The 13,712-nt window shown below is 54.0% G+C and overlaps 1 protein-coding gene across 15 annotated transcripts in view; it reads right to left on the bottom strand.

Annotated features, from left to right (window-relative positions):
• Positions 1 to 13,712, bottom strand: part of DNMT3A (DNA methyltransferase 3 alpha) — a 102,758-nt gene that overhangs the window by 6,938 nt on the left and 82,108 nt on the right. For 13 of the 15 annotated variants that reach the window (XM_006055072.4, XM_025261439.3, XM_025261436.3 and 10 more), the window contains 16 exons: positions 12,172 to 12,387; positions 11,787 to 11,945; positions 11,262 to 11,369; positions 10,889 to 11,045; positions 10,412 to 10,561; positions 10,245 to 10,289; positions 9,001 to 9,080; positions 8,379 to 8,491; positions 8,051 to 8,234; positions 7,716 to 7,800; positions 5,795 to 5,940; positions 4,931 to 5,021; positions 4,604 to 4,752; positions 3,510 to 3,595; positions 1,275 to 1,344; positions 494 to 612 (listed from right to left, as the gene is read on the bottom strand). In XM_006055072.4, coding sequence (XP_006055134.1) covers positions 494 to 612; positions 1,275 to 1,344; positions 3,510 to 3,595; positions 4,604 to 4,752; positions 4,931 to 5,021; positions 5,795 to 5,940; positions 7,716 to 7,800; positions 8,051 to 8,234; positions 8,379 to 8,491; positions 9,001 to 9,080; positions 10,245 to 10,289; positions 10,412 to 10,561; positions 10,889 to 11,045; positions 11,262 to 11,369; positions 11,787 to 11,945; positions 12,172 to 12,387 — 1,958 coding nt within the window. Of the gene's footprint in view, positions 1 to 493; positions 613 to 1,274; positions 1,345 to 3,509; positions 3,596 to 4,603; positions 4,753 to 4,930; positions 5,022 to 5,794; positions 5,941 to 7,715; positions 7,801 to 8,050; positions 8,235 to 8,378; positions 8,492 to 9,000; positions 9,081 to 10,244; positions 10,290 to 10,411; positions 10,562 to 10,888; positions 11,046 to 11,261; positions 11,370 to 11,786; positions 11,946 to 12,171; positions 12,388 to 12,734; positions 12,738 to 13,712 lie in introns of those variants that run through there. The other 2 variants (XM_044926181.1, XR_006543518.1) reach the window with 2 other exon arrangements.

The raw sequence follows: 13,712 nt of genomic DNA, 5'->3' as shown, positions 1-13,712 counted from the left end.
CTTCCCACGCCCACCCCTAGAGGAGAGAAAACTCTGCAAGGACTCCCAACTCATGCCGGACGTCAGGAGTTCCTGCTTGCTCTGCTTGTGTGTTAAACGTCTCTTTGTTTAGCTAAATCACAGTTACCCCAAGAATGAGGACTTGAGTCCAGTCTGCACAAATGAGGGCACTGAGGCTGTAAGGCCCATCTGCTCCCATGCTGTCTTGGTCTACAAAGAACCTAACATGAGCAGTGTGTGAAGCAGGAAAGCTTCTGCAGCTGCAGTGTCTCCTTGGAGTTGAGCAGGACTGCTGGGAGCCAAGGCTCCAGGGACAGATTCCTAGATGCCCCCCACTTTAGCCCAGCCTGACAACGCAGAGTCCTCCCCAGGCATCAGCCATACTGGGAAATGCCTGGGAAAACAAACCCACTGCTCACAAGATGTCTGCAGGGGATCTGAGCCTGGCACAGAGGCCGGGATCCCACCCCCCACCAGCACAAAGAGTGGGTACCTTTCCATTTCAGTGCACCATAAGATGTCCTCTTTCTCATTCATGAAGACGGGGAAATGCTGGTCTTTGCCCTGCTTTATGGAGTTCGACCTAGTAGTAATGGTCCTCACTTTGCTGAACTAGAAGATGGGAGAGGAAACGGGAGATGAGCACTCATCCGCAGCTGACAGCAACTGCCACGTCCAAAGCCTACACGGCCTGCTCCATCCAGGGGCCAGGGTTGCCCTGCTCTTCCTCCTACACAGAGGGCACCGGGCCGTCCTCACTCCAGTCCTGCTGGCCAAGGACTAGAGAGACAGCAGCTTGAGTCACCATCCTTCCCAAGTCTTCTAAGAACTGTTTTTCTTCCCAGGAGTAATGATTTGCAGGCAAAAGGATGTCAAATTACCCAGGGGTGCAAAAACACCCCTGAGGTGCCAGCAGTCCCAGGAGACTTCTCCAGAGAGAAATGGAACTGCCACATCGTAGGAGAATCTGCTCTGAAGGCTCATGCAATGATGATCCTGGCCTGGTAATTCAAAAGCCCAGGAATCTTGGCCAAGACTCCTTAGCGTCTGCCTCCCACGGGACCAGCGGGGTGACGCTCAGCAAGGAACAGTTGCAAGCAGCAAGGATTCCGACCTCTTCCCCTGCCCTTCAGGCTTTCCCCCGGACCCTCCCCCTCTGACCAACTGCAACCCCGAGTTGCATCCTCCGCAGGCAGCACACAGCCCTGGTGCTGCTCCAGCGCATCCTGCCCTTCTCCTTACCCCTAGCAGAGGGCTTTGATGCTGGGGCTAACCTTGGCTATTCGGCCGTGCTCCAGACACTCCTGCAGCTCCAGCTTATCATTCACAGTGGATGCCAATGGCCTAGGAGGCAGGAGAGAGAGGGTAACGACCGAAACCAGGAGAATGGCAGGGATGCACTCTCGGCACTGACCCAGCAGCCATCTGATTCACATGGAGAAGTAAAGAACCCCCATCAAACTCCCCCAAACACAGGCACAAACACTGTGGCCACTCACGGACACAGGGCCATCAAGCACCAAATCCTTTAAGGTAAACTCTAAAGTGGTCCCAAACTACAAATAAACAGATAACGCCTGCCTGCCAAGAAAGGAAAACACCCAGTTATTTTTAAACCTATTCCCTAAAAATAGACTGCGTCTGAGAAGTACTCATCACAAAGCAAGCCTTGGCATGACAGAATGTTCTGGATTTCGACTATGGTGATGGTTGCAGGTGTGTACCGTGGATGACACTCATCAAACTGTACTTACATGTACAGTTAACAAGAATTTAAATTCTGCACAGTCCCCAGAAGACTAAAATTCCGTGACACTCAACGTGTCACTTCTCAGAAGGCAGACCAGATCACTAAGTATCACTTTAGGTGATGGCCTTTTCTGACACTTAGGATTACTTACTAGAGGTTTCACATAGTGGTCCACCACCCAGGACCCACGGTCAAATTGCACCTCCAAACTCCTCTTTGTTTATGTGCATATGTGCATGCACACCCACCCACTGACACACATACACACACTCTGTACTTTGTCCCTCTGTGCTTGTACTTTGTCCCCTGCAGTACCTCCGCTCCTCCTGGAAGCTCAGAGTTCTAAAATTTTAGGCTTGGAAGAAGCAGGTAAGAAAAACCCCACAGGCCCAAGGTCTGTCAGGAGATAACGACTTAGTGACTCTATAAAAATACTAGACTACATAAGCCAATCCACTTTATCCAACATGCAGACATCCTGGGAAGGTTAGGGGGACAACAGGACAGTTTTTAGGTCAGCTGCCCACTGACCCACCTCCTTCCGAGCCACAAGCCCTCAAGAAAGACAGGAGCTTTGCCAAATGGGTCTGAGACTGGGAAGTTCCTAAAACCTCCTGCTATTGGCAGAGAAGCATAGTAGATGACTGAGGTCAGGTTAAATGGTTCATCTCAATTTATAAGGAAACCATGGAGATTTAAAATCCACACTTGGGGGGGGTGGGAGGCGGTTCGGGAGGGAGGGGACACATGTAAGCCTATGGCCGATTCATGCTGATACATGGCAAAAATCACCACAATAGTGTGATTATCCTCCAATTAAAATAATTTTTAAAAAAACAAACTTAAAACAGTCTGGAAAATACTTCTCTTTGTAATATATTATCGTGACTGGGGGAGTCTCCCTCTGCTTCTGAACTGCTGACTCTCAACCAGAATTATTTTCTCCTCATAAAGTGAGTGAAGTTGGCTCAGTCGTGTCCGACTCTTTGCAACCCCATGGACTGTAGCCTGCCAGGATCCTCCATTCATGGATTTTCCAGGCAAGAGTACTGGAGTGGGTTGCCATTTCCTTCTCCAGAGGATCTTCCCGACCCAGAGACTGAACCTGGGTCTCCTGCGTTGGAGGTAGATGCTTTACCTTCTGAGCCACCAGGGGAGAAACCTGGTGGTTTCTTCTCATACGTCTTTTTATAATATGACTATTACACTGAAGAAATAAGTTTTCTTCATTCCTGGACATTAACATCTCTGTGCAACCTACACAAAGAGCAGCTTCCCAAAAAAAGGACTTGATGCCGACAATGTGTGTGAACAGTAAGTGGAGCAGGATGCTCTAAGCTTTGTGGTGGCTGCTGTTTCCAGACGCTGTCTCTGGAGCCAGTATGGCCCAGCGGCGGGCACCACTCTTTCCCATTCCCAAACACATCCTCCATGGCTTTACCTCAGGAAACTAAGGACCAGCTGACTCTCGACACATCACCAGTACAGGAGAACCAACCCTGTAACTCAGCAGCACGATATATGGTCTTCTGTGTCAAGAGTGTGCTTTTTAAAGGTCCTATCTGGGACCACTAGTTTTTCGATTCTTAGCCAAGTTATTTTCTATACCCTGACTCCCCTTCTTCCTCAAGGAAAAGGAAAGACGAAGAACTTGGCAGAGCAGCAAGCTGGTCTGCAGGAGAGGCTGGCCACCCCTCGTGCCATCATCCTGCCTGCAGACACCCACCCGCGGCCACCCGGGCACAGAGCTCTCACCAACCTGTTCATACCAGGAAGGTTCCCCCAGAAGTAGCGGGCCCTGTGCGCAGCTGACACTTCTTTGGCATCAATCATCACAGGGTTGGACTATAAAACAGGAGAGAGACGAATATTATAGTGTGCCAGGAAACCTGTTAGTTTAGAGCCTCAAAGGCTCTCACTTCTTTCTCAGGAGGCTACACTGACAGCCTGAAGCTCCCTGGAAAAGCCAGAATCAAATTCAGCTACATTCCACATGCTCCCATGGGAACATTCTAGACCCACACATGGTCCACACTACCAAGATGGAGATGTTCTATCTGCACTGTTCCATGTAGTAGCCACTAGCCCACCAGGTGCTGATGGTTGGGTATTTGAGGAGGCTGGTGCGACTGGGGAATCTTAAAGTCAGTTTAAACGCCACATGTGGCAGATGTCCACCTCGTTGGAGCACACAGCTACAGCTAACCTGGAGGCTTTGGGAAAGTACCTTCCAACAAGTTTGGAAGTCTTTACTGCATGTCCAGATAGTGAGCCAAACAGACTCCTGCACCAACACAGTCAATACCAGCTTGAGGGGTCTGACCCCAAGACTTGGGCACACAGACTGCTCAGCCAGAGAAGGGCTCTGGCCCAGAAACCCTCTGCACAGGCCCAAACTGGGCTCAGCCAAGTTGGGACCCACATTACGTGAAGTAAAAACTGAGATAAACCATGTTTTCTTCCCAGGTGGCATAAAGCACCCATCATGCCTGGGAGTGAGGACAAACCATCCTAGTTGGGAAAATTGATTCTGGCATCTCAAAAGGTTTCCCCAGGGAAACACAACATAGACCTCCAAGCCAAGGAGTCTGGCACTCCACCTTGTTTATGACAGTCAGGTCCTCCAAGCACTGAGGCCACGCTGACATATCACCTCTTAAGAGTGAGACCATGGCTTCTATCGGGGTGGGCTTCCTCCTCGCCTACTTGGGAAGCCCAGAGCTTCCCAACGGGCCCCTTGCAAAGCAGAAGTTCCCGGGCCCCAGCTCCACAATGCAGATGAGATAGGGATAAAGCAGCAGTCCAAGGTAGAAGCCATTAGTGAGCTGGCCAAACCAAGGGTGCTGGCTATACCTCGAGAAATCGCGAGATGTCCCTCTTGTCACTAACGCCCATGGCCACCACATTCTCAAAGAGCCAGAAGAAGGGGCGGTCATCTCCCTCCTTGGGCCGCGCATCATGCAGGAGGCGGTAGAACTCAAAGAAGAGCCGGCCAGTGCCCTCTGAGAGGTCGGAAGAGAAAGCCATCAGCTGGGGCTGTCTGCAGGAGACAGTGGTGTGGCTCGGGCACGGGGAGGGCAGGGTCGTTGGGAGTAGCCGTCCCAGGGCAGAAATATCCAAAGAGGAAACCGATGTGCGGAAGCGCCAGCTCAGGAGGCAGAGGGGCGATGATGCACCTACCGTAGAGTCCCTTGCGGGCAGGGTTGACGATGGAGAGATCGTTGCAGGGACTGCCCCCAATCACCAGATCGAACGGGCCCCATTCCTGGATCTGGGAGGATAAAGGTAATGTGATGGGCCTGATGTCCGGGGACAGAGGCGGAAAGGAAGAGAGAAATGATCTGTGAAGTTGGCAAAAAGTACTTCGCTTGGGAGAGAAGAGACCCGGATGCTTTGCATGCTGTCTACACACACACACACAATCTCTCTCTTTCCAGCCATGGGCAAGTCACCGAGGCTCTCTGGGCCCAGTTTTCCAGATAGTAAAGTGAAGGGATTGAACTGGACATCTAGGAGGCCAGCAAGGAAAACAGCCACGCAGGGACTGTAGTCCGGGCTGTACCAGATGAAAAGGGCCCTGTGCCCTCTGAACCCTTCCAATGCCCTTCAGGGTCTGGGATTCAAGGTCTACATGTTTACCTGGAAATGAAAGGGGCCACTCACAGAGGACGCCACCAGACCCCACTACCGCGACAAAATGCAGGCTGGTGACGCTGTGGCTAGCAGTACCCGGAGGACGGGAACCTCTGTAACCCACAACGCTTCACTCAAAGGGGCCCAGAAACCAGCCAGGGAGGAGCCCAAGCCCTAAAGGCCTGGCCCCCCAAGTCCCAGCAGAACCTGCCCAGCCTCTTGAGACAAAAGAGGGAGATGGACGAGAAGGAGGGAGAGTTCAAGCGGGGAGAGGAAGATGAGAGCAGTGGGCGCCGGCCCAGGAGCTGAGTGACTGGAAAAGGGGGTGGGCCCAGGGGCTGAGTGATGTAAAGGGGCGGGTCCAGGAGCTGAGTGACGTGGAGAAAGGGACGGACTGCGACGCTGACGTACATGCTTCTGTGTAACGCTGCGGACGTCCCCGACGTACATGATCTTTCCCTGGTGCCGCACCATGCCCACCGTGATGGAGTCCTCACACACCTCGGAGGCGATGTAGCGGTCCACCTGAATGCCCAAGTCCTTCAGCACCAGAAGCCCTGTACCAGCCAGCAAAAAGCAGTCACTGGGTCACCTGCCTGGCACCCTGGTCTTCACAGGGGGTCCCTGCGGCAAGCCAGACACGTGAGTCAGAGTCAAGCCCAAGCCCCACCCTGCCCAGAAGGCTGCCCAGAAACTTCCGGGTCAATTGGACTTATCAGTAACAAAGACACTGAGGCTGTTACCGTTGAGGCTGTCTCATGCCTAATTGGATCTATTCAGAAAACATTCCAGACAGGACATTCCAGGGCTTTCTGGAACCAGGGGAGAACAACAGCTGACTCTGGAGTAGGCTTTCCTTTGCTATTTGTATACACGTGTCCTTCCCTGGCCCTTAACATCAGGCTGCAATTCAGCCATCCAACAACACTCAACATAAACGCCCCCTGCTCTTAAATGGTCTCACTGATGCCCACCCCATTCCATGGCCCCCAGGATGGCCTTCCCGCCTCTGTGAGCCCCCAGCACTCGGGCACCCTCTCCACCTCAGAACACCACGCATGCCTGATCCAGCCCTTCTCTTGGGTCTTCAAGGCAGAGTGGGTGGTCTCATTAAATGTGCTTCCTCCTGAGCTAATCAGTATTCACACTTCCTGACCAGGTCCCTTCCACAAACGCTGGCTGGAACAGACCACCATTCAGAACAGACCCTGAGAGCTTCAGGAGACCCTGTATGATCCCCAACTGCTCCCAACAGATCTGCTCCCAGCAGACCTCCCTACCAGGAGCCTGCCCAGCCTCTTGCAGTGTAACGCTGCTTAAGGAGGCTTCCAGGTTCTAGCCTGGGAAACCAAAGCTGTACATGAACTCCTCCAGGTTCACACAAACAGCACTGAGCTACGTACAGAAGACACACATCCGTCCGGGGGACCAGCTCCACCCTCTGGCCAAGGTCTCTGGCCCAGCCTTCCCATCTCCCTCTGGTCCTAAGACAAGTTCTGAGGAGGACTGTTCTTTCCTAAAGACTGAAAAGCCTCAGCCTGGGGGCAGGGCAGAGGGGTGGATGTCAGGACTCAGGTTAAGAACCACATGAAATTAAAAACTGGCTACACAGTTAATGGGTTAAGTGTATAAATAAGACGCATGCATGAGAATGCTTGTTACGGCACTGCCCAGAAGAATCAGGAAAAAAGTAAACCACCCAATAGGGGTTCATTAAATTATGGTACTTCCACTCCAAGGAATCCTATGTAGCATTTACAAATAACATAGTCCTATATTGGTTATGTGAAAAACAACTCATAACACTATAAATGAAATGGCAAGTTATAACACTATGCATTTTAATATCTACATATTATATAAACATACAAGCCCAGAAAAAAAATCTAAAATCTAAAAATGTAAAAGGACATATACCAAAACACTAATTATAGGATTATGGGCAATTTAAATATTCTTTAGACTCTTTTGTTTACAGTTTGTTTTTCACTGTGACTTACAATCAAAGCACAACAGGACTGTCTATGTTTTTACTTTGGTGGCCAAGTTCTGTCCTTTGAGGTTTTGTGAAAATCTTCAATAATCTCTGACCAGCAACTGCTCCATTTTCTGCTGAAGAGCCCCCTAGCCCTGCCCATTTAAGGGAATGCCCACTGCACATGCTGGTTTACCACTTATTTCCAACTTCTTATTGAACACACGAGTTTCCTCCTTAGGCTAACATGTTAACAGCTGTAATATTAACTGTCACCCTGTTTTACCAGAGTGACAGATACACAGTCCCCTGAGCTCAGCTCCCATGTCCTAGGACCAAGATGCCAACCACTCTCACCTGTAGCAATTCCATCGAATAGAGACAGCACCCGGATGGGCTTCCTCTTCTCAGCTGGGACAGGTGGGTAAACCTTCGGAGGGTCCTAGCAGCCAGCACAACAGGCCAGGTGAGCATCCAGGAATGTACTGCAGACCCACACCTGGGGCAGGCCTCTCTGCCAATTGTGAGCACTTGGGCCCTCTGGACCCCCACAGCCCTGGCTGGCAGTGCAGGCATGGCTACATGGTGCTCAGGACCTCAATCCAGTGCTCTCGCTTTGGCCGAGTCTGCCCTCTGGCTCTGGCAGGTGGGGGGTGAAAAGAGCCGCCCTCCACCCAGCACCCAGCACTCACGAATTCCTGGTCATGGTTGTTGGCGAAGAACATCTGGAGCCGAGACGGCCAGTCGTCCCGCCGCCGCAGCAGCCCGTAGGTGCCCTTGTGCCCGCACATGTAGCAGTTCCAGGGGTCTTCCTTGATGGCTGCCTGCGCAGCCCCTGGCCCCACCAAGAGATCCACACACTCCACGCAAAAGCACCTGGAAGGAAGCACAGTGGAGCAGAGGGGACGCTCACCCCCAGGTCAGGATGGAGTGTGGCTGTGGCTGCAGTGCTGGGCAGGACGGGCAGTGAAAGCCTGGGTGCCAGGCAAGGAGTGCACCGCATTCGGGGCAGGGCCTCACCTGCAGCAATTGTTGTTCCCACACATGAGCACCTCGCGCCCCCCGCAGCAGATGGTGCAGTAGGACTGATAGCCATCGTCATCGTACTGGTACGCGCATTCCAGGAAGCAGTTCTAGGGAGCAGCGTGGAGGCTCAGAGACCAATGGGCAGCACCCAGGCCAGCCAGTGCAAAGGCAGGCGGTGAACCCAGCCTCTGGGCTCTCGCCTTGGAACCTCCACACAGCCCTGGAGACACGACCCTGCCACCCATCCAGTCAGGGTTCCGCCCGGACCACACAGCTGGGAAGGGGATGCCGTGTCTCCCCACCCACTGCAGTGGACGCAGCGGGGAGAGGCACCCTAACCCTAACTCAACGATCTGTCCTGCCCCCACTTCACACTAGTGACTATGACATTGTGAGCACGCATCTGGGAACGAGAACCAGGCCTTAGAAGGTGGGGCAAGGATCTCTCAGAGGAAAAGCGACAGCAGGTCAGACACTTGAACCCCCAGGGTCCATTTTATCAGGACTCTGCGTCAAGAGCAAACCTCAAAGTCACCCTTATAGCTATCACACATGCTACAGCCCAGAGGCCAGGTGTGGTCAGCCCAGGGCCTCGTCTCTGCTGGGCGTGCCCTACCTTGCAGTTTTGGCACATTCCTCCGATGAAAAGAGGGTGTTCCAAGGTGACGTTGAGGCTCCCACAAGAGATGCAGATGTCTGGGGAACAGCGGAAACAGAGTGTCATTGAAGGGGCCCCCTCCCACCTGGGGCCAAAGCCTGGCTCCAGAAAAGAAGGCAGGAAGGCGTCTGGGAGGGGCCCCATGGAACAGGGAGGCCATGCGGCCCCATCCCAGGAGCCTACTCATCTCCCAGAGCAGCGATGCCGCCTTCCAGGAAAGGCATGCTATGAGGACAAACGCCTGCCTGCGAGAACAGGCCCAACCCCGGGTCACTCTGGAGATGTCCCTGAGCAGCCAGTCCTTAGGGCCTGGGACCCTGATCCCATCCTTCCCAGCCCTGAGGGCCCCGAGCTGGACACACCATCACTTGGTAAAGGGAGACAGACATGGGAGGCACTAATGACCACCAGATGAGAGAAGGTGGAGAAAAGGTAAAAGGGCCAAGCTCAAATCCAGGCTTCCCTGGTGGCTTAGGTGTAAAGCGTAAGTAATTAAGTAAATGAAGTCACTCAGTCGTGTCGGACTCTTTGCGACCCCATGGACTGTAGCCTACCAGGCTCCTCTGTCCATGGGATTTTCCAGGCAAGAGTACTAGAGTAGGTTGCCATTTCCTTCTCCAGGGGATCTTCCTGACTCAGGGATCGAACCCGGGTCTCCCGCGTTGCAGGCAGACGCTTTACCCTCTGAGCCACCAGGGAAGCCCCGTGTAAAGAATCCGCCTGCAATGCAGGAGATGTGGGTTCAATTCTTGGGTCAGGAAGATCCTCTGGAGGAGGTCACAGCAACCACTCCAGTATTCTTTCCTGGAGAATCCCATGGACAGAGGACCCTAGCAGACTACAGTCCAGGGGGTTGCAAAGAGTTGGACAGGACTAAAGCGACTGAGCACGCATGCAAGTCCAAGAGAGGCCACTTTCTCTGACCAACAACCCTAATGACTAGCCCCTAACACTGACTGGGAAGATTGTAGCACCGGGAAGGCAGGTGTGTGCCGAGCAGGCTGGAGGCGGTGGGAGGTACAGGACAGAGCCATCTCTAAGTACCCCTCGCCCACGACAGAGGACGTTCCCTGGTACCTTACTGCTCTGTGCCAGCCACCCCCGTGGGCCTCATGTCCACCCCATGGCCCCTCATGCCCAGCCCATGGACAACAGATAACTGACTTCCCAGAGTCAACACCCAGCAGCCCCTCAGGACTCACCCTCGATGTTCCGGCACTTCTGCCGTACCTCGTACACCAGCCGCTCTGGGAGGGGAGGAGAGCGCGGCATTAGAGGGGCCCTCGAGGGCCACGCCCGCCCCTCTGAATGCCGGCCTCACCCCACCACGCCCTCCAGGGGCCACTCCCTCCACAGGCAGGCCCACTACCTCTTGTGCGTTCATCAATGATCTCCTTGACCTTAGGCTTCTCCGTTGTGCTCTTTCGGGGCTTTTTGGCTGGTGGGGGCGGCGCATAGGCAGCTGCCTCGGGTTCAACCCACATGTCTGTGTAAACTTCTTTGTAGGGGTTCTTCTCCTCTGGATCAGGGAAGCAGGTGAGGAGACCAAGGTTACCGCTGACAAGGAACCCCAGCTCCCTCCCCTGTACATCTGCCTACAACAACAAGGGGGTACAGCCTGGTCCCTAACTTGTTCCTACTCCCAACTCTCTGGGGCCCACAAGCCAATGGGGAACAGGTCATTCGGAGCCCCAGAGCAGCCCTGTCCCTACCCTGACCCCAGGGAGACGGGGACGGTAGCATTCCCATGAGCCACTGTGATGGGAGAGAGACCTTGTAGGCCCCCCTTCCTCCAAGCATGGCTCCCCCAGCCCAGGCGCAGAGTTGCTGGTGCACCTGCATGTACCTTCTGGGGGCTCCAGGCCCTTGGGGCCAGAGGGCTGGAACCCTCCCAGGGCCCACTCGATCATCTGTTTGTTCTGCACCTCCACGGCCTTGGCAGTGTCGCTCTCGTCGCTGTCATGGCACATTGGAAACAGCTTCCCCGCTCGGCTGCTGGCCACCTGGGGGCAACACGTGTGGGGTAGGCTGTCAGGAGAGTAGTGAAGGTGGGCTCAGGCAAGAGGCGGGAGAAGGTGCAGAAAGGGGGCGAGTGAAGAGAGGAGGCCAAAGGGCCTTGCAAGTGGACCCTCTGCCCAAGCCTAACCCTGGGCTCTAGCCCCCAGATGGAGCCCGCCCCCGCCCCCGCCCGCCGCTGAGCCCCTTGGTGGAGCACTGACCTGCAGGACCTCGTAGATAGCCTTGCGGTACATGGGCTGCTTGTTGTAGGTGGCCTGGTGGAAAGCACTGCAGAAGGAGCTCAGCGGCATCAGCTTCTCCACGCATACCTGGAGGCACAACCAGCCTCGTTTGCACCTCTTCCCAAGTTCATCGAGCACCCACCACATGCCTGGCATGGTGGGGTGTGGGGGACAGTAAGACCCGCCTCTGCCCTTGAGAGGACCGGATGCACCAGTAAGTAATCACAGAATGCAAAGGAAGAGTCCAGCCCCAGATGCGGGGAGGACCTGATGCATGTGGAAGGGCATGCCAGGTAAAGGGTCCTGGAAGGCAGCCGAGCTCTCCAAGTGCAACCTAATTACCTCTGGGGACTTTTCCAACCACACATTCGCAGAGTGGGGATGAACACAGCTCCCTCTCCTATGATCCCACTCCAACCATGCCCCCAGGCGAAACCAGAGACCCTGGGACCAAGACCCCTTCCCATCCCCACCCCCCAGGCCACCACTGAACCCCGAACTCACCACTGAGAACTTGCCGTCTCCGAACCACATGACCCAACGAGTGCCTTCCGCTGCTCGGCTCCGGCCCGTCATCCACCAAGACACAATGCGGCCTGGCCACCAGGAGAAGCCCCGCAGTTTCCCCCACACCAGCTCCCCAATGCCAAAGCCCCGGCCGTCCTGGAGCCCCAAGGAGCAGAAGTCATTACAGGGTGGTCACAAGGCCCTGCCACCCTGCTTCCCCCCACAGCACCCCAGCCCTGGACGTCTGAGGGTCACGACAGCCGGGAGGGAGCTCCATCGGAATGGACAGAGCAAGACTGGAGAGACCAAGAGACGTAGGGTCAGGTAGAGAGAGCAGGACAGGAGGAGCCGGACGAGGTGGGTGAAGAAGCCAGCGGCTCACCTCGTACTCCGGTTCATCGTCAGCTGCTTTGGTGGCGTTCTTGTCCCCAGCATCGGCGCCCACGGGCTCGGGCGTGGTGGCCACTGTGGGGGATGCAGGGTCGGTGGGCTGCTGCACGGCGGGAGGACTGGCCTCCTCCACCTTCTGAGACTCGGTGGACCCCTGGTTTTCTTCAACAGCATTCATTACTGCGATCACCTTGGCTTTCTTCTCAGCCTGGGGAAATAAGGAACGGAAGTTACCTTGATCTGATACTCAAGGGGCACTTCTCTATCTCTCCATTGTCTGGAGATCATGACAGAAGGTCAGGGGCTGGAGACAGGAGTTCCCTCATCAACTCAACAGGCTCACCGTGGAAAACAGAAAGATTTGCAGTTGAGAGGTGAACTCAATCACTTGGCTCGATTCCAGCCTTCTCTTCTGCCTCTTAGGAAATCTTCCGCCCTCAACTAATCTTCCTCAATGGTCAGCATCATCAGTTGCCCACCCTCTGATATGCATCAATTATATTCAGAGAGCATTCTGTTTAGATACCAACCATGCACCTAAGATTAGGCACAGACCTTGGCTCCATCCTTTCTTCTCTTACTCCCCAGTCTAGAAAAAGATCCTCTTGTCCTTTTCTCCACAGTTTTCCTGGGCAGTCGACCCCTTCTATTCCTGGTCTTGGCTTCCACACAGTTCTAGTTTTGCTGTGATGCCTAACAATGAAATCACTATTTTGTGTTCAGAGTGCTCCGTTCTTTTCCCATCTGCTCAACCACCACCACAAGACCCAGAAGAGCTTGCCTGCTCTCCTGCTCACACGCCATCCTGGAGTTCTCTGGATTATATCTAACATACTTGGTCACCAGATTCTACGCCTTCTTTCTATGTGCACCTTTCCGATCCATCAATATATTCATTCTTTCAACAGTTATTTAGGGAGTCCACAGTACAGCCAGGCATCCTCTCTGCCATCCCACTGACAAACCCAGGGATTCGCCCAATCTGAACAGCCTCTATCCTTTCACTGCTTCATGCTCCTCTCTCAAGCTGTGACCTGCAGGCCCATTCCTTCTCAAAACCTGCTCCAGGATTCCTATTGCCCTTGTTGTTTAGTCGCTAAGTGGTGTCTGACTCTTTGCGACCTCATGGACTGTAGCCCACCAGAATCCTCTCTCCATGGGATTTCCCAGGCAAGAATGATGGCATGGGGGTGCCATTTCCTTCTCCATGGGGATGTTCCCAACCCAGGGATCAAACCCACGTCTCTTGCATCTCCTGCATTGGCAGGAGGGTTCTTTAAAACTGAGCCACCAGGGAAGCCCTCCCATCACCCTACAGAGGATGAAATACCTGACAGTTAGCTCTGAGGGGCATTCCACCTAACCTCACCCCAACTATCGAATCTAGGACACGTGGCCCTCAAACTTCAAGGCTCTGCCCCCATTTTCACCAAACCAGATTCAAGGGGGAAAAAAATCCCATCATCAAAATAACACTTTCCCTGACAGTTCAGAGCTGTGAATACAAACCCATCCTCAAGATTACCTGGAGTA

Source organism: Bubalus bubalis, chromosome 12 (genome assembly GCF_019923935.1).
Source record: "Bubalus bubalis isolate 160015118507 breed Murrah chromosome 12, NDDB_SH_1, whole genome shotgun sequence".
Classification (NCBI taxonomy): Eukaryota; Metazoa; Chordata; class Mammalia; order Artiodactyla; family Bovidae; genus Bubalus; species Bubalus bubalis.
Note: the sequence above shows the minus strand (reverse complement) of the source record. Positions and strands in the feature narration are given on the sequence as shown.